General features: G+C 39.3%; 1 protein-coding gene across 1 annotated transcript in view; it reads left to right on the top strand.

Moving 5' to 3' along the window:
• The window catches only part of nek10 (NIMA-related kinase 10), a 196,602-nt gene that overhangs the window by 128,291 nt on the left and 45,995 nt on the right, over window positions 1-22,316 (top strand). Inside the window, exons 19-21 of the mRNA XM_043689493.1 lie at window positions 12,881-12,956; window positions 15,168-15,297; window positions 20,172-20,242. Coding sequence (XP_043545428.1) covers window positions 12,881-12,956; window positions 15,168-15,297; window positions 20,172-20,242 — 277 coding nt within the window. The remainder of the gene's footprint in view (window positions 1-12,880; window positions 12,957-15,167; window positions 15,298-20,171; window positions 20,243-22,316) is intronic.

The raw sequence follows: 22,316 nt of genomic DNA, 5'->3' as shown, positions 1-22,316 counted from the left end.
TGGTAAGGTCCTAGGGAGTGTTGCTGAACAAAAAGATCTTGGAATGCTGGTTCATAGCTCCTTGAAAGTGGAGTCACAGGTAGATAGGATAGTGAAGAAGGTGTTTGGTATGCTTTCATTTATTGGTCAGAGTATTGAGTACAGGAGTTTGGAGGTTATGTTGCTGCTGTACAGGACATTGGTTAGGCCACTGTTGGAATATTGCATGCAATTCTGGTCTCCTTCTTATCGGAATGATGTTGTGAAACTTGAAATGATTCAGAAAAGATTTACAAGGATGTTGCCAGGGTTGGAGGATTTAGCTACAGGGAGAAGTTGAGTAGGCTGGGGCTGTTTTCCCTGGAGCATCGGAGGCTCCAGCGAAGCGCTTGTGGTATGTCCGGCCTCTCTATTTATAGGTCTTGGTTTCTTAACGTGGGTGATATCATTTCCAGTTCTTTTTTTCAAGGGAAGGTAGATGGAATCTAACTCGGTGTGTTTATTGATGAAGTTCTGTTTAGAATGCCATGCATTCTAAGATTTCACATGGGTGTCTTTGTTTCACCTGTCCTGGGATGTGAATGTTGACCCAGTCAAAGTGGTGTCCTTCTTTGTCTGTATGTATGGAAACTAATGATGGTGGGTCGTGTCTTTTGGTGACTAATTGGTGTTCATGTATCCTGGTGGCAAGTTTCCTGCATGTTTGTCTGATGTAGTGTTTTTTATAGTTCTTGCATGGTATCTTGTAAATTATATTAGTTTTGCTGGTAGTATCTAATGGATCCTTTAGGTTCGTTAGTCACTGTTTAAGTGTGTTGGTAGGTTTGTGGGCTACCATGATGCCAAGGGGTCTGAGTAGTCTGGAAGTCATTTCTGATATGTCTTCGATGTAAGATAATGTGGCTATAGTTTGGTTGCATTGTTTCTGATTGCTTGGGTTTGTTTCTGAGGAATTAGTGGATTGTGTTTATTGAAAACATTGCATAGATATTTTTCATCCATTGTTTGTAGTTCTTGGGTGCCGCAGTGATGTAGTTTGTTGAAAAAAACACTCACAGAGCTGCATCAAGACATTATCTCAAAGACATTGCCTTGCATCAAAGACATATCAGAAATGACTTCCAGTCATGGTGATGAAACATCTGAAAACAAATGTTCCAGCTCAGCGAGCTAACTTACATACTTATCATCAGCCTGAGCTACAAATCTTCTCAAAATCGCTAACAGCATTAAAACATATTTTTCATGTGCTTTGTTACATCAGTTCACTTCATGCAAGGGTTTCTGAAGAAAAAAATAATAACCTGAAAGAAGACTCATTTTGGACTTGAAATAGAAGCCTTGTTTCTCTCAGGAAAGGCACTTCCAGACCTGTTGACTTCTTCCAGTTCTTTATTTTTATTTTAGATGAATAGATAAATATGTCACAAATAAATCTTGCCTGCACATCCCCAGTTGACTTAACAGGAAAATTGAAAGTTGTTTTTTGCAGCATACATGTAATCACAAAATCATAGATCATAACATTTTACAGCACAATAGCCCAATTAGTTTATGGTGTCTGACCCAACTGCATTTAATGATATCTAGTGGATGATTAATTGAACTACACCCATGCACAAGCATCACAGTAGAGATCGATGGATTTGGTCTCTCAGTGAATGAAGCAATAAAGGGAGCTGGTAGGAAAGTGAAATTGATGTCCAAGATCAACCATGACCATTTTGAATGACAGACCAGGCTAGATCTGCCATATGGTCTTGTCCTGCCCCTATTTATTATGCTATTTTGATCTAATGGAGAATGGTATTGCGGCTGTAATAAGCCGTGCAGCTGAATAGTGGCTTGAATTTGTACCTCATATTTGCAACTTAGTGACATTGTAGTGTTGGCTATACCATTAATCTATATTCAAGGCGAGCCATTTCCTTACAGGAAGTGATGGAATAATTGGGCAAATAATTCCAAGTTGTGCTAAATTAACATATCAATGATTGCATTACTGAAGACTTCAGTCTATGGATGAAACATTAAAGTGGCTTAAAAATTTTTCCCTCAATCAATACCACCAGAAACAGACAACCTGGTTATTTGTCTCTTTACCAGTTATTTGATTTTGATGTACACAAAATATCTATTACCTTTGCCTATAAAACAATTGCAAAATGCACTTCAAGGTAATTCATTGTGAAGGACATTTGTACACATCTGAGACATGAGATAAATGGAATTGTTTCTTTTTGATTTTGAAGGTAAATCTCAATTTCTTTCTGAACTGCATGCATCTGCTCTCTATTTTTTTACCAATTTTCTTGGCAAGAAATAAGAGCAACAGAAGTCTTAAAAAGAGGCTAATAACCTCTGCATTAGGTCTTGACTGCAGGACGTTTTTGACTTACTTTGTATCCTAAAATAAATGAAGAACTGCTAGGTCACAGTTCAAAGTCTTTATAATGGAGTAGATTGCAGAATGCTCTCTGCGGATGTACTGTATCCCTCAGAGGTTCTGACAGTTCATCTAAATGTCTCAGTGGTGTCAAACCTATCTTGCCTTTTCCTTAATATGAATATATGGGCTGAATTGGATTATTACCATATTTATCTAAAATTCAAAAGATTCTCAATTTACTTTTTGCTTGAACTTATTTACACATAAAGTCCAGAGTGATGGTACATAAGCCTACATAAGCATAGTATAATCTGAGTAAAATGGATTACCTTTTTGCCAGAGTAATTGAAGATGAAGCTAAATAGTGATAGATAAACAGCTATTACTTCAAACAAGCACCTAAACAAATACAGCTAATCTCTTCATTAGGTTTATGTTTTTAAATTATTATCATTTAAATTTAATTATACCAATTGTAAATTGTACTGGACATTAAAGTAGAAATTTTAAGCTTATACAAGTAAATTGTTAGGTGTATAAATGTAATTTCTGCACCAAACACTATATGCATAGCAGTCTAGCAAAATTCGTCCCAGTTTGCCATCTATCTTAACAAAGTTCATTGGCAAGTTAACAGCTTGCAAATGACTTGCTCCTCAGATAAATTGAAGCATGATTCTCTCTTTTGATTTCTGTTTGGTACTGGCCATCATCATATTTCCTTCTAATTCTGGCTCTGCTGAGATTCCCTGAACACATTTGACAGCATACCTGCTGGCCTTAGAGTCATAATCTTTAAATTATATGGCAGTATTCTTTACCAATTTTACATTTGTCAGCCAAACACTAAACCTGTATTAACCTTTGAATTACAATTCTTCAAAGTCTTTCTGACTTTCTGCCATTTAGTTTTGCTAGTTCAGCTGCACTCTGGCCCGATGATTTGCTTGTCTGCCAACTCTGACTTTGGTGTGCCAAACGATGTATTTTTATATCTTAATTCTCACAGATAAAGCTACCCTTCTTGAATTTTGTGACTTTTCCAATGTATCTGTTTTATATGTTAAGAGTTTATTAGAATTCATGATGATCATGAGAACTGATTTCTTGGCCTGTTTTTATGTTTTCACTTTCCATAGCTGCTAATTAGAAACCTGTCCATGAACTTTCTGACTAATTAACTGGTTGGGGATGTTATATTAGTGTTTGTTAATTTCTTATTAACATTTTTTGTTTGTGTGTAAAAATATTTTAGCTATTTTGTCATTGCATATAATTCTGCATATCATCCCAGAATTCAGAACTTTAAGACAGAATTTTACATATTCCTGAGGACAGGTTTTCAGGCCCTGAGCAGCAAAAAATACCATTGGCACCAGCCCCTATCCAACCACAATTTTAAAATTAATAGTTACTTATGAAATATATCCCACCTCTGCCATTAGTTTGCAGGTAGCAAAGTGAGACCAGAGATAGGTCAGAAATCCAGCAGTCTAGGTTAGTGTGGTGCTAGAAAAGCACAGCAGGTCAGGCAGCATCCGAGGAGCAGGAAAATTGAAGTTTCGGGCAAAGGTCCTTCATCAGGATTGAGGACTCAGAAATCTAGCAGGTGAGACTTCATATGGTTCAAGCGGAAAAGAGTTGGGTTGGCCTTCAAGCTCCAGTCACCCCACATTTTCTCTCACCCTTGCCCTGTCCACCCTTACATCCTTTGACAATATACTTATACTCCTACTTAAATGTCCAGTAAGATTTCTAAGCATACATAACTTGAGCAAGATGCAAGATACATAGAGGGGTTGGAAGCGGAGTATTATCAAGTCCAGGCTAGAAGGCTGTGGTCTGGGGAATATCTGTGGATGACAATATCCCACTGGTAATGAAGAATGACTGCTCCTTTGACCAGGCTTCCTCAAATTGCATTCTCAAATTGAACTTACAATTTCAAAATTTGACTGCAGCATGTTGTTTACTGTAGAGATTTGGTTGTATTTTTCTCCCTGCTGTTATATTTTCATTTTTTGTGTGCAGTGCAATATTTTTGCATTTTTAACTAATGATCTTAGTTGTTGCTGAAAATGAAATATCATTAAATTGGTGGGGATGTGAATTCTTTGGGGTTGCCAAGAATGATGGAATAAGGAAGATGAATTAATAAGGATCCACCAAATGTAGTTATTGCAACAACAGAAAAATCATATACATACCAATCTAAATTCTGGGAACATGCCCCTTGGTCACTTCAGAAGGGATGTTCTTTTTTTTCACATTTGCCAGCGAACAAGATTTATTCCATATGCGATAGTTTGAACTTCAGATCTTTAGAACAGAAGTGTCTTATGGTAGTGGCAGTTACTTTGGGCTTTTTTTGCCACTGCATATTTCAAGGACAGTGACATCTGCTAAATTAGTCTGTAGCATACAGATGTACTAACGTGAGCCAAATTTTAACTCATTCAGGATGCATTCACTGTTTTAGAAAAAATTGCTTAATGGATGTGGACGATGCCCGTTCAGCCAGCATTTATTGCACATCCCTATATTCCACAGAAAAAGTTAGCTGCCTTCTTGAGCTACTGAAATCCTGCAGGTGGACCCAAAATTTATTAGGGAGGGTGTTCCAGTGTTTTGGGGAGAAAGTGAGGTCTGCAGATGCTGGAGATCAGAGCTGAAAATGTGTTGCTGGAAAAGCGCAGCAGGTCAGGCAGCATCCAGGGAACAGGAGAATCGACGTTTCGGGCATGAGCTTCCTGAAGAAGGGCTCATGCCCGAAACGCGATTCTCCTGTTCCCTGGATGCTGCCTGACCTGCTGCGCTTTTCCAGCAACACATTTTCAGCTCTGTTCCAGTGTTTTGACCAAGTGGCACTAAAGTAATGGCGATATGTTACCAAGTCAGGATGGTGAATGACATGGGGAGGAACTTTCAGGTGGTGGTGTTCATATGTACTTCCTGCACTTATTCTTCTAGATGGTGTTGGTTGTGGGTTTGGAGGGTGCTGGATTCTAATGAGCCTCAGTGAGTTTTTGCAGTGCACCTTATAGATGTACACAGTGCTGTTATTGAGCATTGGTAGGGGAGGGACTGGATGTTTCAGGATTTGGTGCCACTCAATTGGACCTTTTTGTCCTGGATAGTGTCAAGCTTCTTGAATATTCTTGGAGCTGCACTCATAAATTCCCCAGGTCCTGATGGATTTTATCCTAGGGCCTTAAAATAAGTAATTGTGAAATAGTAAATGCATTGATTATAATTTTACAACACTCATTGGATTCAGGGAAGGTTCATTTTTATTGGAAAATAGTTAAAATAACTCCTTTATTCAAAAGGAGAGGGAGGCAGAAAACAGGAAATTAGAGGCCAGTAAGCTTAATATCTATCATAGAGCAAGTGTTAGAAGCTATTATTGAAATGTTATAACTTGGACAAGTTAAAGGCAGAGATAACATGACTTCATCAAAGGAAAATCATGATTAATTAATTTATTGGAGTTTTTGAGGAAGTAACTTGTGCTGTAGATAAAGGGGAACCAGTGATACATCACATTTAGATTTCCAGTAAAAAAAATGATAAGGTGCCACATCAAAGGTGATTGCAGAAAATAAAAGCTCATGGTATGCGGTTAACATATTGGCATGGTACAAGATTGACTGGCTAACATGAAACAGAGAGTAGAAATAAGTGGGACTTTTTTAGGCTGGCTGAATATCATGAGTGGTGTGCCACAGGGGTCAATACTGGGGCCTCAACTCTTTACAATTTATATAAATGATTTGAATCAATGGACCAAAAAAGGTATGGTATCTAAGTTTACTGATGACATAACAATAGGTAGGAATTGTGAAGAGCTCGTAAGGAATTTACACATGGATATAGATAGGTGTAAGTGTGTGGACAAAGATCTAAGAAATGGAGAACAATGTGGGAAAGGTGAAATTGTCCATTTTGATGTAAATATTTTTTAAAAAGCATATTATCTAAATGGTGAGAGATTGCAAAGCTCTGGGTGTCCAGGTTAATCTACAAGTACAGCAAATAATCAGGAAAGCTAATAGAATATTATAATTTGTTACAAGGGGAAATTGAATGCAAGAGTAAGGAGGTTTTGCTAGGAGAAAGTGAGGACTGCAGATGCTGGAGTACCAGAGTTGAAAAATGTGGTGCTGGAAAAACACAGCAGGCCAGGCAGCATCCGGGGAGCAGGAGAATCGACATTTCGGGCATAAGCCTGAAGAAGAAGGGCTTATGCCCTAAACGTCGATTCTCCTGCTCCTCGGATGCTGCCTGGCCTGCTGTGTCTTTCCAGCACCACATTTTTCAACTAAGGGGGTCTTGCTTCAGTTATACAGGACATTAATGAGACCGCATCTGGAGTACTGAAGCAGTTACTGCATTAGAAGTAGTTCAGAGAAAGTTGACTAGACTAACACCTGGAGTGGAGACAGTGAGGTCTGCAGATGCTGGATATCAGAGTTGAGAGTAATTCCTGATGAAGGGCTCTGCCCCAAAATGTCGATTTTCCTGTTCCTTGGATGCTGCAAGCCTGGAATGAGCAGATTGTCTTCTGATGAAAGGCTAGAGAGGCTAGACTGTATCTTCTGGAGTTTAAAAGAGACAGAGGTGATGTAATTGAAACTTATATAATCCTGAGGGTCTTGAACAAGTGGTTATTGAAAGGGTGTTTCCTCTTCTGGGAAAATCTAGGATTCAGGGTCATAGTTTAAAAATAAGGGGCTTCCTGTTTAAAACAGAGATAAAGAAACATTTTTTTTCTCTCAGAGGATTGAGAGTCTTTGGAATTTCCATTTTCAAAAAAACAGTAGATGCAGAATCTTTAAATATTTTTTAGAGCAGAGCTCGATAGATTCTTGAATAATAAGGAGATGAAAATTATTGAGATATGCAGAAATATACAGCTGAGATGAAAATCAGATTAGCCATGATGTTCTGGAATGGTGGAGCAGGTTCAAAGGGCAGAGTGGCCTACTCTTGTCCCTTGTTTGTGTATTCATAGTATTCCATCTTACTCCTAACTTGTGCATTGTAGATGGGGTCTGACTTTGGGAAGTCCGGAGGTGAATTACTTGTGATAGGATTTCTAGACTCTGACCTGCTCTTGTAGCTACAGTAATTGTATGTCTATAGTTTCTGATCTACAGGAACGTGCTAGATGGTGGTGGAGAGAATTTCAGCAATAGATTAGAGTTAGATTCCCTACAGTGTGGAAACAGGCCCTTCGGCCCAACAAGTCCACACCAACCCTCCGAAGAGCAACCCACCCAGACCCATTCCCCTACACCTAACACTATGGGCAATTTAACATGGTCAATTTACCTAACCTGCACATCTTCAGACTGTGGGAAGTAACCGGAGCAAACCCACACAGACACGGGGAGAATGTGCAAACTCCACACAGACAGTTGCCCAAGGCAGGGATTGAACTTGGGACTCTGGCACTGTGAGGTAGCAGTGCTAACCACTGAGCCACTGTGCAACCAGAGTAATGGAAGAGCTGAGGGTTAGATGTTCTTTTGTTGGAGACAGTCATTGCCTGGCACTTATGTTCCACAGATGCTATTTTAAAGTTAAAATCAGGCTCACAGTTTTGAAATATCTTTGGTATTATCTCTGTGGAAAAACAGTATCAGCTGAACAGAACATTCAACTGTCATAGTGTGGCAGACTTACAAAATGACATCTGTATCGGGGTTCCTTATGTAAACTGTGTGGTCTAATGAACAGAAGGGTTTTCATTCTATTGATGTTCAAATGATGCAAAGCTACAGAAACACCATTATCTCAGCAGCAGCTCTGAAGTCTCCATTATGCAGCCGACTAGCTATAATATAAATAGTTACAGAGATCTGAGGAAGATGATCCTTGGTATCATGCATCCATAATTTGGAAAAAGCTAGAGTGGGAGAATTTGGCAACTTATGTTCAGGCTTGTTATGATAGAACTCCTCAGGAAAGTACACAAATGATTTCTGAATGTTTAAAAATGGCAGAACACTCAGAAACCTCCCCATGACAGTCTCTATTAGTCCTTGTGTGACTGAATTATAATGTCACAGACTTGCTAGTTTCACTGTCAGAATTAGTTGTAAGTACACCTGTTCACATTTAGCTGTCACCACGTAAGCTATTTCGGAATGTAGGAAGGAACGTAGGAACATGAGTAGGCCATTCAGTCTGTTAAGCCTGCTCTGCCAATCATTTAGATCACAGCTGATCATTTACATCAGCATCACTTTTCCATGCAACCCCATCCTCTTTGAGGTCATGATATCCAGAAATCTATCCATTTCTGCCTTGAACTTGCTCAATTATTATGTTCACACAGTCCTCTGGTGTAGAGAATTCCAAAGATTAATTACTATCTAAGAGAGGAAATTCCTCCTCAAGTCAGTATGAAATGGCTTATTCAGAGGCGATGCCCCCTTATTTTAAACTCATCAGCCAGGGGAAGAGTTCCTATCTACACCCAAGCTGTAACAATTTTGTAAGTTTCAATTAAATTTTATTCTTCAAAAGTCAAGGGTTTCTAGACTAATATTTCTCAGTTATTCCTCATCAGACAATCCTATCATCGGTGAACCTTTGTTGCACAAGTGCTCACATTCCTTTGTTTGGACATTAAGACTTCCCATCCTCTTGCCATATAAGAAATACTTTGTATTTCTGTTTTGTCTACACAACTGTAACTTCACAGTTATTCATATTACATTATATCTGCAATGTTCTTGCTCATTCACTTGGCCTGTCTAAATCCCCTTGAAACCACCTGTATCCTCCTTACAGTTTAATTCTCCATTTAATTTGAGTCATCAGAAAATTTAACAATATTGCATTTAGTCCCCACATACAAACTATTAATATGGATTATGAACAGTTGTGACACAAGCAGTAATTTTTGTAGTGCCCACTAGTAATAGCGTCCTGTCCTGAAAATGATTCTCACTTTTTGTTTTCTGACTTAACCAATGATGAAGCCATGCCAATATATTACCCCTAAATCCATGGGCTCTAATTTTGTTTACTAATCTCTGTTTAGGACCTTATCAAAAGCCTTCTGGAAATTTTGGCACAACCATCTCAACATCCTCAAAAAAAACACCAACAGCTTTGGCATACATGGTTTATCTTTCATAAATGAATTTTGACTGTCCAATCGTAATATTATTTTCTAAATGTCTCATTATCACAGCCTTTATAATAGATTGCCTTACAACAGATATCTAACTAATAGCTCTGTACTTTTCCATTTTTTCTTTCTTGTCTTAATTAGTGGGATTGCATTTACTACTTTTCACACCTTCCTAGAATCTATAGAATTTTGAAAGATAACTACCAATAAATTTATAATCTCCATGGTCACCTCCTTCTACACTCTAGGGTATAGTCCATTTGGTCCAAGAGATTTATTGACCTTCAACCAAGTCTGACTTAATTATTGATACCAATTTCTTTCAGTTCTTGCAAGTGCCATGGTTTCCAAACATTTCTGAGGGATTTTCTGATTTTTCTTCTTAAATAAAGACACAAAGTAATTGTATTTTTTTTTATTTCTTTATTCTCCATTATAAATTCTCCTATAATGGACCCGCATGCATCCTTACTCATTTATTTCCTTTTCCAAGTGAGTATTCTTAACACTAAATGGCCCCAGGGCATAGACAGATGTGGGCTGTGACATCACCTGGCCACAACAGACTCCTGAAACGTCTGTGTATGACAGCTGACATCATTACTTTCTGTGTACAGTACCATTAGTACTGAGGCCATTGAAACTTCACATGAGCTGCTAACGTTGCTCTCCTTTCCGCCAGCAGAGGATGAGGAAGGGGGTTCAGGAGGAGACTGGACCGATGGGAAAACAAAGGCTATGGTTGATGGGACAAGGAGGCTCATGATACCAGAGAGGCAGGGACTTAGAAAGGAGAGGTTCCCCACCATGGCGATATCTCTTCAACTGCCCTCCTTCACTGCCTTTCTCAATCTGGGAGGCCATGTCGAGCTATTGTTGCATATCTGGAGTTTGGAAGTGGAGAGATCAGTAAGAGCAGCTGAAAAAGGAACACAGTTGCAGCAGCAGCCGTAGCCCTAGGCCTCCTGGCACCTGGAAGAGCTCCCTTCAGGCAGTGCAGTGACTGGAGAAGGCTGGGTGGCAGGATAAATATCATGAAGGAGCGGCAGCCAAGGATATGCTGCTGGGAAGGAAGATTTCCTCTTCATTAGCTCCCAGGTTCCACCTCTATCTTGCTCAGTCTTGGATTACACCTGGGCAGATGCTTTCTGGTGTTTTCCACCACTTTGTAATTACAAAGAAGGTCTATTTGCATGCTTACAAAAGTGGTGTTCAAATATTCACAGCCTTTAGGTTTCATCCAAAAGAAGCTTTGATGGTCTATCTTAGTGTATCTCATTAGCTTCCATTCTTGAAAGGTTCAGAAAAGATTTACAAGGATGTTGCCAGGGTTGGAGGATTTGAGCTATGAGGAGAGACTGAACAGGCTGGGGCTGTTTTCCCTGGAGCGTTGGAGGTTGACAGGTGACCTTATAGAGGATTACAAAATTATGAGGGGCATGGATAGAATAAATAGACAAAGTCTTTTCCCTGGGCGGGGAGTTCAGAATTGGAGGGCATAGGTTTAGGGTGAGAGGGGAAAGATATAAAAGAGACCTAAGGGGCAGCTTTTTCACACAGAGAGTGGTACATGTGGAATGAGCTGCCCGAGGAAGTGGTGGAGGCTGGTACAATTGCAACATTTAAAAAGCATTTGAATGGGTATATGAATAGGAAGGGTTTGAAGGCTTGTGGACCGGGTGCTGGCAGGTGGGACTAGCTTGGGTTGGGATATCTGGTTGGCATGGACGGGTTGGACCGAAGGGTTTGTTTCCATGCTGTGCATCTCTATGACTCTATATTCTCTTTTTCCCATTATCTATCCCTTGTTCAACCCTTTGGTGATTCTAAATTTCTCCCAATTCTCTGGTTTACCACTTTTTTCTGGCTACGTTATAAGCCACTTCCTTTGATCTAATGGAATTTTAACGTATTTTCTTAGCAACATTTGATCACTAGTGTGCATCATTAAAACTATAGAGGGCCACATTTTTGTGGAGTTGGGATCTCAATGTGGAAATTTCACCTTCATTTTAAGCAGATCTAATTTTGCCAGTAAGGGAAGGGAGCATGGCATAAACACTAAGGAGGGAAGCCTTAAGTAGGGAGCATTTATCTCACTTGTGAGTTAAACCAGGTGACATTTTAGTTGTCACATGAGCCTTTGTCCATAGTGTGGGAGTTATGAATTGATGGTGTAGCCATGAAGTATGGATAAGGTCTGTACAACTGTCATAATTTAAAATTATTTTTAAATTCCTTCTAGTTTAACCTTTGACAAAAATAATATAGCTGTTAGTGAGAATTAAACAAAACCCTCTACTAGACTGCTTTGATTAAAAGAATAGGTTAGAAATACCCTCAGTAGCATCTACTGTATTTGTGAAGTTTCAATAGAGTTAATTGTTAATGAGGGCTAGTATTATGTCATATGAAAGCTTTTCTGAGTTTAAAAAGCTATGTTGTCTTAGCATGGGCTTCTGAATTCATAGTTTGATTAATGATTTAAAAGTTTTATTTACGGTTTTGCTGTCTTTGATGTGGGTTTTGAATAGACATATTTGTTTCTATAAAATATTTACAACTTTAATACTTTTAAAAGCCTTGAATGGGTTTTTAAAAGTTGGTTTCACACACAAGTGTGTTGGAGTGGTTGAGAGACATGAGTTAGCATTGAGTTGATATGAAATGTAAAGAGAGGTAAGAGTTGTCATTGTGTTTGCATGGAGGATATGAGAGATTCTGGATATGGGTGGAAAATATAAGTTATGCACAGGGGGCATGAAAGACCTGTGGAGTAAGTGGAAGGTGTGAGTTGGCATTGTGTGGTATGAGGGCACAAGGAATCTTGGGCATAGTTGAAAAGCATTTGTTGGCATGAAGGGTATGAGAGGCAATGATGCAGGATGAGGAACGATTTGGCAGTGGATTGGCCTATCAAGTGGGTGGAGGGATGAAGGAGGGTGAGGTTTGAGAGCTAGAGGGCCTAACAACATTTCAAAGAAAGACTCCTTAGGACTCTCCCACCCCTATAACTGCAAACCCACACCTTACTAGATCTGTGGGCTGAAATCTATCCTCCCACCATCCATCATGGAATGAAAATCACACATTTCAGCTTGCACTTTACTGAGGTGCATTTAGTGAGTTGGGGAATCTCCTGAGTTCTGTCTCAACAGCCAAATGTAGCCAGGTGCCTTGTCGCTTTTCTGACTTTTCAGTTGATAGAACAAGGAAATGGGTGTTTCCAGTGGTTTAGATGCTACCTGTCTGATTGCGCTGCAAATCAAAAATTAACTTTGCAATTGAACACCCAATACGATTAGTAATTGTTTTTGTGTCCCATGCTATTATTATTGTTACTTTCTGCTTGTTTTCAATTGTAGCTGATTTTGGCCTTGCAAAACAGAAACAAGAAAACAGCAAAATGACTTCAGTTGTTGGGACTATATTATATTCCTGGTAAGTATAAATGTAGAATTTAACTAAAGCCTTTGTTTAGATCGTGATACACTAAGGGATGGCTGTTTTTTACAAGACTTAATACATTCAAGAGCTGGCTTACTACAAATTATTTTGCAAATCAAGTTTAATATGATCGTAATCGATTCATTTTATTAAATCTAACAAGTAATTCACATTGATTTGGATTTAACATGGATTTTCTGCTGACCAGGCATTCATTTTCCCAATGTAGATGAGAGTTCCACATAAGGACCCTGTAAAATCCCAATCATAAGGCACTCCAAATGAATTGCCTGGGGCATTGAAGGTTCCACCAGGCAATTCTACCACACCTAGAAAATTATTATTTAAATCAGAAAATTTGGCGACTTCTGACAAAATTAAGTAAAATAGTTACTCAAGATAAGCTAGGCTATTAATTACATAGTCTGACACGTGAAGTAACTATTCAACTGACCTCATATTTGCCTCTCACACACTTAACTACACCAAACCCTTTACAGACCCTGAACCCTGACATGATCTCCTTCTGAGACACAATATCCCCTGATATTCACTGAGATTCAATGTCCCTCCCCTATAGGTGCCTGACACCCCTCGGGGAAATGATATTCTTTGGGTCATGACACACCCCTCAGACCCAAAATCCCACCATGATCAGCAGTTAATTCCCCTCTGTTAGACCCAAACCTTTCCACTTATCACTGCAGACCCAACCACCCCACCTCATCCCCAGGCAAAACCATCCAAACACCTCAACCACTTCCCACACTAGACCTGACCCAACCCTGCCACACCCGACCCAACCCCTGAACCATCCCCATATGTCCAGCCAACCTGCCTCCACCTTTAGACCCAACTCTGCCACTGGACCTGACCACACATTCTTGTTCCCCCACTGCCAGACCAACATCCATGCACTCCATGATTTCTCCCGCTTACCCTGACCTTCTTATAACTGCATCACTTATTGGGTCCTCGTGCCCTGGCACACTATCCCCTTCTCTCCCCTTTTCACAACATCCTACACACCTGGCACCTGAATCAGCTGGCACACTACCCTCTAGGCATCCTACTGAGCTGGCATCCTGTTTTTCTGATACCCTACACTATACCTATATGGCACCATATCCTCCCAGCATCCTAACATTACACATCTCTTATATTATTTACCCTCTGACAGTAGCTGTCAAAGTGGTTGCTAGGACTTTTACATTTCAAAATACAACAGCTGACTGCTCTGGTTCACCTTCCTATCAAAATTTTGTGTTATGATTGAATTGTCAGAATGGAAGTACGACTCCATATTTTTGAGGGAGACCTGAGTAGAATCTGTGTGAGATTGCTCCTGTCTGGAAAATCTGACCCATTGCATTTGGACACCTGTTTTATAGTCCTTACTTTAGACCTTGGTTCATGTCTAATCCATCAGGTTTGTAAGTTCTTAGTTACCCTATTTTTTACAGCAGTCACCAATTATGTTACAAATTTGAGATATTATAAATTTACTATTGTTTTTAAGCAAGTAGACCACCTGCTGGTTGGTTCCAGTTTTCAATTTTGATTTTCCAAAGGATTATGTGTGAAATTCAACTCAACCTACTCTTGTTTTGAAGTAATTTGAAATGAAGGGAATGAAGAGAGAGAGGCTCAATAGAAACAAAAATACATGGTCACCTCAGTTCTACAAATAAAAGAGGGTCACTGGACCCAAAGCGTTAACTGTGCTTTCTCTCTTCAGATCATGCTAGACTTGTTGAGTTTCTCTAGCAAATTCTATTTTTTATTTCATATTTCAGCACCCACAATTTTTTTGCTTTAGTTTAGTTTTTAACCCATTTCTGTAAAAGTTCATTTTGGTGATGAGGACTGCACACAAGTGAGAGAACATCAAAAGAGCAAACAAATCTCAATTAGGATTTCTAATAGGTAATGTAATAAAACAAAAGAGTTTGCTTTTTTATGTCCTGAAGTTGTCCAAAGTGCAGAACAGATTGCACTTTTAATTTGTTTATCTGAATACATGTAGAGCAGTTTTGATGATGAACCTTGGCCATAGAACTAATATTATCTTTGGCAGGTCCACAATGCCACAAAATTGAACAGGCTACATTTGTTTGAGGGTGAGGGATTGCAGACGTGATTTGTAATGATAATAAATTCCTTTGTGTACACACTTAACCTATAGTCTACTAACGATCCATTCAGTCCAGAAATAGTGAAGAGTGAACCGTATGGAGAGAAGGCAGACATTTGGGCCGCAGGATGCATTCTGTATCAAATGGCAACTTTAAATCCTCCTTTTTACAGCAGTAACATGCTCTCCCTGGCAACAAAGGTACGAATATTAATCAATCCAATAAATTTTTTTATAAATTAATACAAAATCAAGCAGCAAATGAAAAGTTAAATATTTCAGCTGGTGCGATATCTCTGAATTTGAAAAATGATGAAGTCAGCAACCACATTATAAATGTATCTTTAAAGCACTTTGGGATCTCCTGGGATGTGAAAGATTCTCTATAATCAAATTTCTTCCTTTCTTCTTCCATTTCCCTGTTCCTCATCAATAGCAACCTATGAGCACCCTTGCACCTGTGATATAAATTGTTGTGATCATTTGAAACTTAGCATTCTTGTATTTGTCTAGCTGGGTACATGATATGAAGCATGTTCAATGTGCAATCTACCAACATGTTCCTGTTTTGGATTGTTTTATTTATCTCTTCTGAAATGTTTGCCCAGCTTACCTGCTAAATTCTTTCACTTTAGCTTTCTCTTTCTAGGTTTATAAAGACATTTCTCCACAGGTTGTTCAACCCAGGAACTGCATCCTCATACTAGTATTTAATTTATCAAACCATAATTTTGCGTTTGATTTGCCTTCCATTTTTTGAGCAGAATTTTCAGGGTGCTGACCTGCTCACAGTGAAGGTGCTGGCTGTGGGATTGAAAGCCTTATCATTGCAGTAGTGGGCTTTACCATTGTCGATTAACCTGGCTATGGCATTAGCATTATCCAGCCTCTGGGTTTCCCAATCAATGGAAGAGTGCAGCTGTGATGAAGATCCATACCTGTCAATGGAAGGTTTCTAGTTGAAGGAACCTCAATAGGCAATAATGTGATTCAATTCCAGATTGATATCCTATGTTTCAGTGACAAGAATGGAAGCACAACATTGGAAGGATGCCCTCCTCACTGACCTCTTAGTTCTCTAACTCTTCCTTTGGTGATCAACTAAGATTTGCAGAAATGTGTTGATTCCCAGGGACAGGATGGAGAAGCAGGTCCCAAACAAGTACAAATGGAAGTGGCTGAAGAAATGAGCTGTAGATGTCATTTAGATGTGTCCTGTTCACAACATGATAGATAAATCCAACCTGAGCAGTTACCATCCTAACAGTCCACTCTTGATCATCAACAACATGATGAAATTGACTGTGCTATCAAGCAGCACTTGCCAAGCCTACTTAGCTCCTGACCTTATATCAGCATTGGTCCAAATATGGGTGAAAGAGTTGAACTCCAGAGGTGGGAGTGCCTTTAACATCAAAGTTGAATTTGATAAAGAGTGGCATCAAGAAGCCCAAGCGAAACTGGAGTCAATGGGAATTGGGGGCAAGCTTTCCATTGATTGGAGTCATACCTGGCACAAAAGAAGTTGGTTGAGGTTGTTGGATATCAGTCATCTGAGCTCCAGGAAATTTCTGCAGGAGTTCTTCAGGGTAGTGTCTTTGATGAAGCAGCTGAAGATGGTTGAGCCAATGACCTCCTCCACAGTATAAGGTCAGAGTGAGGATATTTACCGATGATTGCATAATATTCAGCACCATTTATTACTCCTCAGATACTAAAACACTGCACCTGCAATTTGAGCAAGACCTGGATAATATTCAGATTTGAACTGACAAGTGACAAGTCGCATTCCCATTAGACAAGTGCCATATAAGAATAATTTCCAGTAAGAAAGAGTCTAATTATGACTCCTTGAAATTCAATAACATTACTATCACTGAATTCCCTCATGATCAGCATCCTGGTGATTGCCATTAACCAGAAACTGAACTGGACTACACATATTAACTCTGTGGCTACAGGAGAGGAGGCTATCAGAGGCAAGTAACACTGCAGCAAGTAACTCAATTTATTACCCTCCAAAAGCCTGCCCAGCATCTACAAGGCTCAAGTCAGGAGTGTGATGGAAAACACCCCACCTACCTGGATGAGTGCAGCTCCAACAAAACACAAGAAGCTTGACACCACAAAGTAGCATACTTGTTTGACATCACATCTATAAACATGCAGTCACTCAACCACCAATACTATGCGGCATCAGTGTGTACTACCTACAAAATGCACTGCAGAAATTCACCAAAGATCCTTAGACAGCACCCTCCAAACCCCAAATGAGCACTATCTAGAAGGACAAGATACACGGGAACACCACTACCTGCAAGCTCCCCTCCAAGTCACTCACCATCCTGACTTGGAAATACATTGCCATTCCTTCACAGCTACTGGGTCAAAATCCTGGAATTCTCTCTCTAAGGGCATTGTGGGTCTAGATTTAGCACAGGACAGCAGTGATTTAAGAAGACAACTCACCACCACTACCTTCTCAAGGGCAAGTAGGGATGGCAGTCAATACTGGCCCAGGCAGCAATGCCCACGTCCCACCAGTGAATTAAAAAAAAATCAACGCTTATGATTGCTTCATACCATCGAAGCTATAAATGAAATTTGGAAGGAGTCTATTTTCTGAAAATTGCCTTTAATTAATTGAATATGAACTTCACATATGTATTTGCATGTTTGCACTTACTTTACAGTTGCCTTTCTTCCAGTGCTTTTGGTGTCTTCTTGCTGGTCACCTGTGTTTTGTTCTGCAGTCTGGTACCAGATTTCCTGCACATGTGTGCCCATATACCACCACTGCCACCATGATATTTGTTTTGTCTCCAGCAATCTTTAACTGATGTGGCAATGCTTAATATCCCAATAACAGAAGAAAACAGGACGTGGGGAATGTGGTATTGAAAGATCCTTCAGACATTTATTGCAGCTTGACTATTCAAATATTATATCCACAGACATAACTTTCTCTGTGCTAACATTCAGCTTTTTGGTTCAGCGCGTTATGCTTCAAGTGACCCAATTAATATAGAGTCTCCGACTTTTGTACCTTCGGCTCATATGTTATGGTGTAATAATGATATCAAGAGCATGTCTCTTAAAGGTATAATTACTAACTATGAGATATAATACAACAATATGTAACCACGTTTGCTTTTTCAGAGTATTGATATATATAGTTAATCTATTAGTTCACTTCTCAACATAATGACTTTCTTTTTTAACTTTCAACATGTAATATAAATCACACTAAATATAAACTAGACGTTGAACAGATCACTTTTAAGTTTCTGAATATATCTACTTTGTACTTTTCTACTCATTGTTTTATCACATTATTTAATATTCACACCTCAACAATTTTCTGGACAGAATTAAAAGTCAAACTTTGCAAATTAGCACTGGCATAAAAAAAGACAATGAGCATCATAAAACGATTACAATAATATCATAATAAAAAGAAATGGAAAGACCAATAAGCACTGTAATATGGCCTCCAACTCTATTTCCTCCAGCTTCTACCAAAAGTTTGTTCTGCTCAATATTGCTTCCACTCATTCCTCCTGACATCCCTGAGGTTAAGAGGAAACAAACTATTCTCATCTCTGGGAGCAATTGTTATATGCAGAATCTGCAAAGTTAGAACAAAATCTTTTAATTCATGCAACACCCTTTCTGTATACCTGAGTTATTTTGAACAGTTCTGGAAATAGCTTAACATTTCTACAATCACAGCAACAGCCAGTAGAAATAAATCAATCACTAAACTGAAAACAGTAAATGATCCTATGGTAATCCTTAATAGGCCCATGGGGAATTAATAATTTATTTCTCTGTAGAGCTCATGGAGTATGGGTTCCTGGCCCATAGGTGTGTAATGATATCTCTGAACAGGATGATTAGAAAAATAAGTTAAATTTTTAAAAATATATGCAACACAGACACAGGCCATGGAAGGAATCATCTCTGCTGATTGTCTGCCCCTGTTCTGTGGTTATGTTCATGCCTGGGTTCATTGGAGTGGCAGCATGTGGTGTCCATCAATGCTCTTAATGCCTTTAGAGAGAGGTTAGTACGTCGGGGGATGCAATGCTTTATTTCCCCCTCCAACCCCATTTTGATTAAGTCCCTGCTCTTTCTCCCTACACTTCCCTCAGTTTTGAAGGTTTGCATTGCTCATAACAGGCTTTGCTTGTAAATATTCTTTTGGCTACATAGGTTTAAAATAGGTTTAAAAATAATGCAAAAATGTCATGGTGATTTTGGTGGTGGGAAGGTCGCTCAGTTGTGTGTAATAGCACTGCTGGGTAGAAAAATAAAGCAGACCCAAGACTATGGAGGAGGTAATCTCTGCTGACTATCTGCCCCTCTTCGTGGTTTTATTCATAACCAGATGTCCTTGCAATGGAAGCATGTAGTGCCCATCAATGCTCTTGATGTCTTTAGAGAGAGGTGGGTATCCTGGGGATACAGTGCTTTATTTCCCCTTCCAAATACGTCAATGCGTTTGGCTGCTGACCCTGTTGATTGCACTATTGCTGCATTCCTGGAGATCCTCTTGATGTGGCACAAAATTTAAATTACCAGCGGGAAAGGGAAGATCCATGCCACTGAAATTGCTAGAACGTTACGGGCAGCTCTCATTAAGGTCAGTGGGGATCACCTTTGCTTTGTCACTAATGGCTAAATGTGAACCATTGTGTGAAGCATAGTTTTAAAAATCATATTTTCAGCAAAGTAGTATGGTGGGCACCCAGTTCCACTCACTTAGTGTCCAGGGTTTCTAGTGGAAAACCTTTCAGTGTGAAGTTATTTAAAGATACATAATGTTAACAATATTTTTAGATTTGTCAGCAAGGTAATGACATGTCAAGTGACCTTTTTCTGTGCTATAACCATTCTATGATTCTACAATTCTATAAATCGATTAGGGGCTTCTGTAAACTATTCCTTTCTTTTGTTTCTGTTGGTTGTTGCACCAATTCCTAACTACAGAGAGTTAATATTGACAGTAGACAAAAATATTTTTTTTGACTTTCTCTTCCCTATGAATAATTTTCTAAACCTTTTTATAACAGATTGTAGAAGCAGCTTATGAACCAGTACCAGAAGGACTCTATTCTTGCAAAGTATTAGAAACTATTAAAAGGTAAGAGCATAAGGCCATAAGAAATAAAAATGGAAGCTGTCTGTTCTTCCCTTCTAATCATACCCATCATTCAATGTGATTATGACTGATCTTTTACCTCAGCTGTGACTTCCAATCCCATAGGATGGTATCCAGAAATTTATCAATCTCTGTCCCGAATATATGGAAAAACTGAGCTTCCACAGCCCTCTTGTAGGAAATTTTAGAGATCCATAACTCTAGGCGAAAAAATTTCTCCTCATCCCATTCGTCAATTGCCAACCCCTTGTTCTGAAACTTTTGCATGTGGTTCTAGATTTTAAAGTGAGGTAAAATATCCACCCAGTATCTACTTTATCAAAATTTCCTATGTTTGAATGAGATCAGCAATCATTCTTCTAAATTTTAAGGAATATAGGCTCAGTCTGTTCAAACTCTTGGTACTGACAATGTCTCACCCCAGGATTTAATCCAGTGAACCTTTGTCACACTGTTTCCATGGCTAGTATATTCTTTCTTGGGTAAGGAGATCAAAACTGGAAACTGTACTTTCCAGTTGTGAAATTACCAAGACCTGGAACAATTTCAATAAGATTTCTTCACTTTTGTACACCAAATCCTTTTTAATAAATGTCAATATCTCATTTTAAAAAAAATGTTTGGTGCATATTTTGTTTATTTACTCACAGAATGTGGCACTTGCTGGGCCACTATTTATTGACCATCTCTACTAGATCTTGAAAAGTTACAATTTTGAACAGTTGCAGTTCATGAGATATAGATAGACGTACTATCCCATTAGAGAAGAAGTTTCAGGATTTTGACTCAGCAACACTGAAAGAATAAAGTTATATTTCCAAGTCTGGATGGTGACTGGCTTAGAGGGAAACTTGCAGATGGTAGTAATTCTGTGTATTTGTTGCCCTTGTCCATCTAGATAGTAGTGGTCATCAGTTTGGAAAGTGCTATCTAAGGAACCTTGGTGAATTTATGCAGTGCTTCATGTTGATAGTACACACTAATGAGCATCAGTGGTGGTGGGTCTGATTATTTATGGATGTTGTATATGCTTTGTCCTGAATAGTGACAAAGCTTCTTGAGTGTTCTTGGAGCCGCACACATCAAAGCAAGTCAGGAGTTTTCCATCTCACTCCTGACATGTGCTACAGCACTGCCACTCTATTCTCCTTAAGCACTCTACACACATGAATGTTACATACATCTTGCTTCTCCACAATTTAGGCTTACACTTTAAGAGCCAGTATTTTGGGATTGCTGTAAATCCTGCTTCACTCATGACCTTTAAAGAACACAAACCGCTGCTTTAATCATTTTTGACATCAATGTGACTCAAGACCTATTGTAGTATGGCAGACTCTTTACTCCTAACTCTCCTAATCCTGTCCACCAGAGAAAATGAGGTCTGCAGATGCTGGAGATCAGAGATGGAAATGTGTTGCTGGAGAAGCGCAGCAGGTCAGGCAGCATCTAGGGAACAGGAGAATCGACGTTTCGGGCATTCCTGAAGAAGGGCTAATGCCCGAAACGTCGATTCTCCTGTTCCCTAGATGCTGCCTGACCTAATCCTGTCCACCAACTAATAGGCAGAAGTCGAAAGAATGACAGAGTACTCTCCATTCACCTGGATGAGTGCAGCTCCAACAATGTTCAAGAAACTTGATTAACTTGTTTGGCAGTCATCCACCACTTTCAACCTTCACTCCCTTCATCAATGCACAGTGACTGAAATATGTACCATCTACAAGATTCACTGCAACAACTCACAAACAGCCCTTGGATAGTATCTTCCAAAGACACCTTGACATACCTAGAAGGCTAAGTACAGCAAATGAATGGAAATGCCACCACTTGCAACTACCTCTCCAAGCTATACATCTTCCTGACTTGTAACGTTTTTGCGATTCCTTTGCTGCTGCTAAATCAAGATCCTGGAACTTTGTTCCTAACAGCACTGTATTCCCCATGAAATGGTATGTGGAACAATCCATCTTCCGCAACTATTCTGGCCCCACCCCCCATCTTTTCCTTCGCTACATAGATGACTGTATCGGCGCTACCTCGTGCTCCCACGCGG

Source organism: Chiloscyllium plagiosum, chromosome 5 (genome assembly GCF_004010195.1).
Source record: "Chiloscyllium plagiosum isolate BGI_BamShark_2017 chromosome 5, ASM401019v2, whole genome shotgun sequence".
Classification (NCBI taxonomy): domain Eukaryota; kingdom Metazoa; phylum Chordata; class Chondrichthyes; order Orectolobiformes; family Hemiscylliidae; genus Chiloscyllium; species Chiloscyllium plagiosum.
This window is presented reverse-complemented; position numbering and strand designations above follow the sequence as displayed.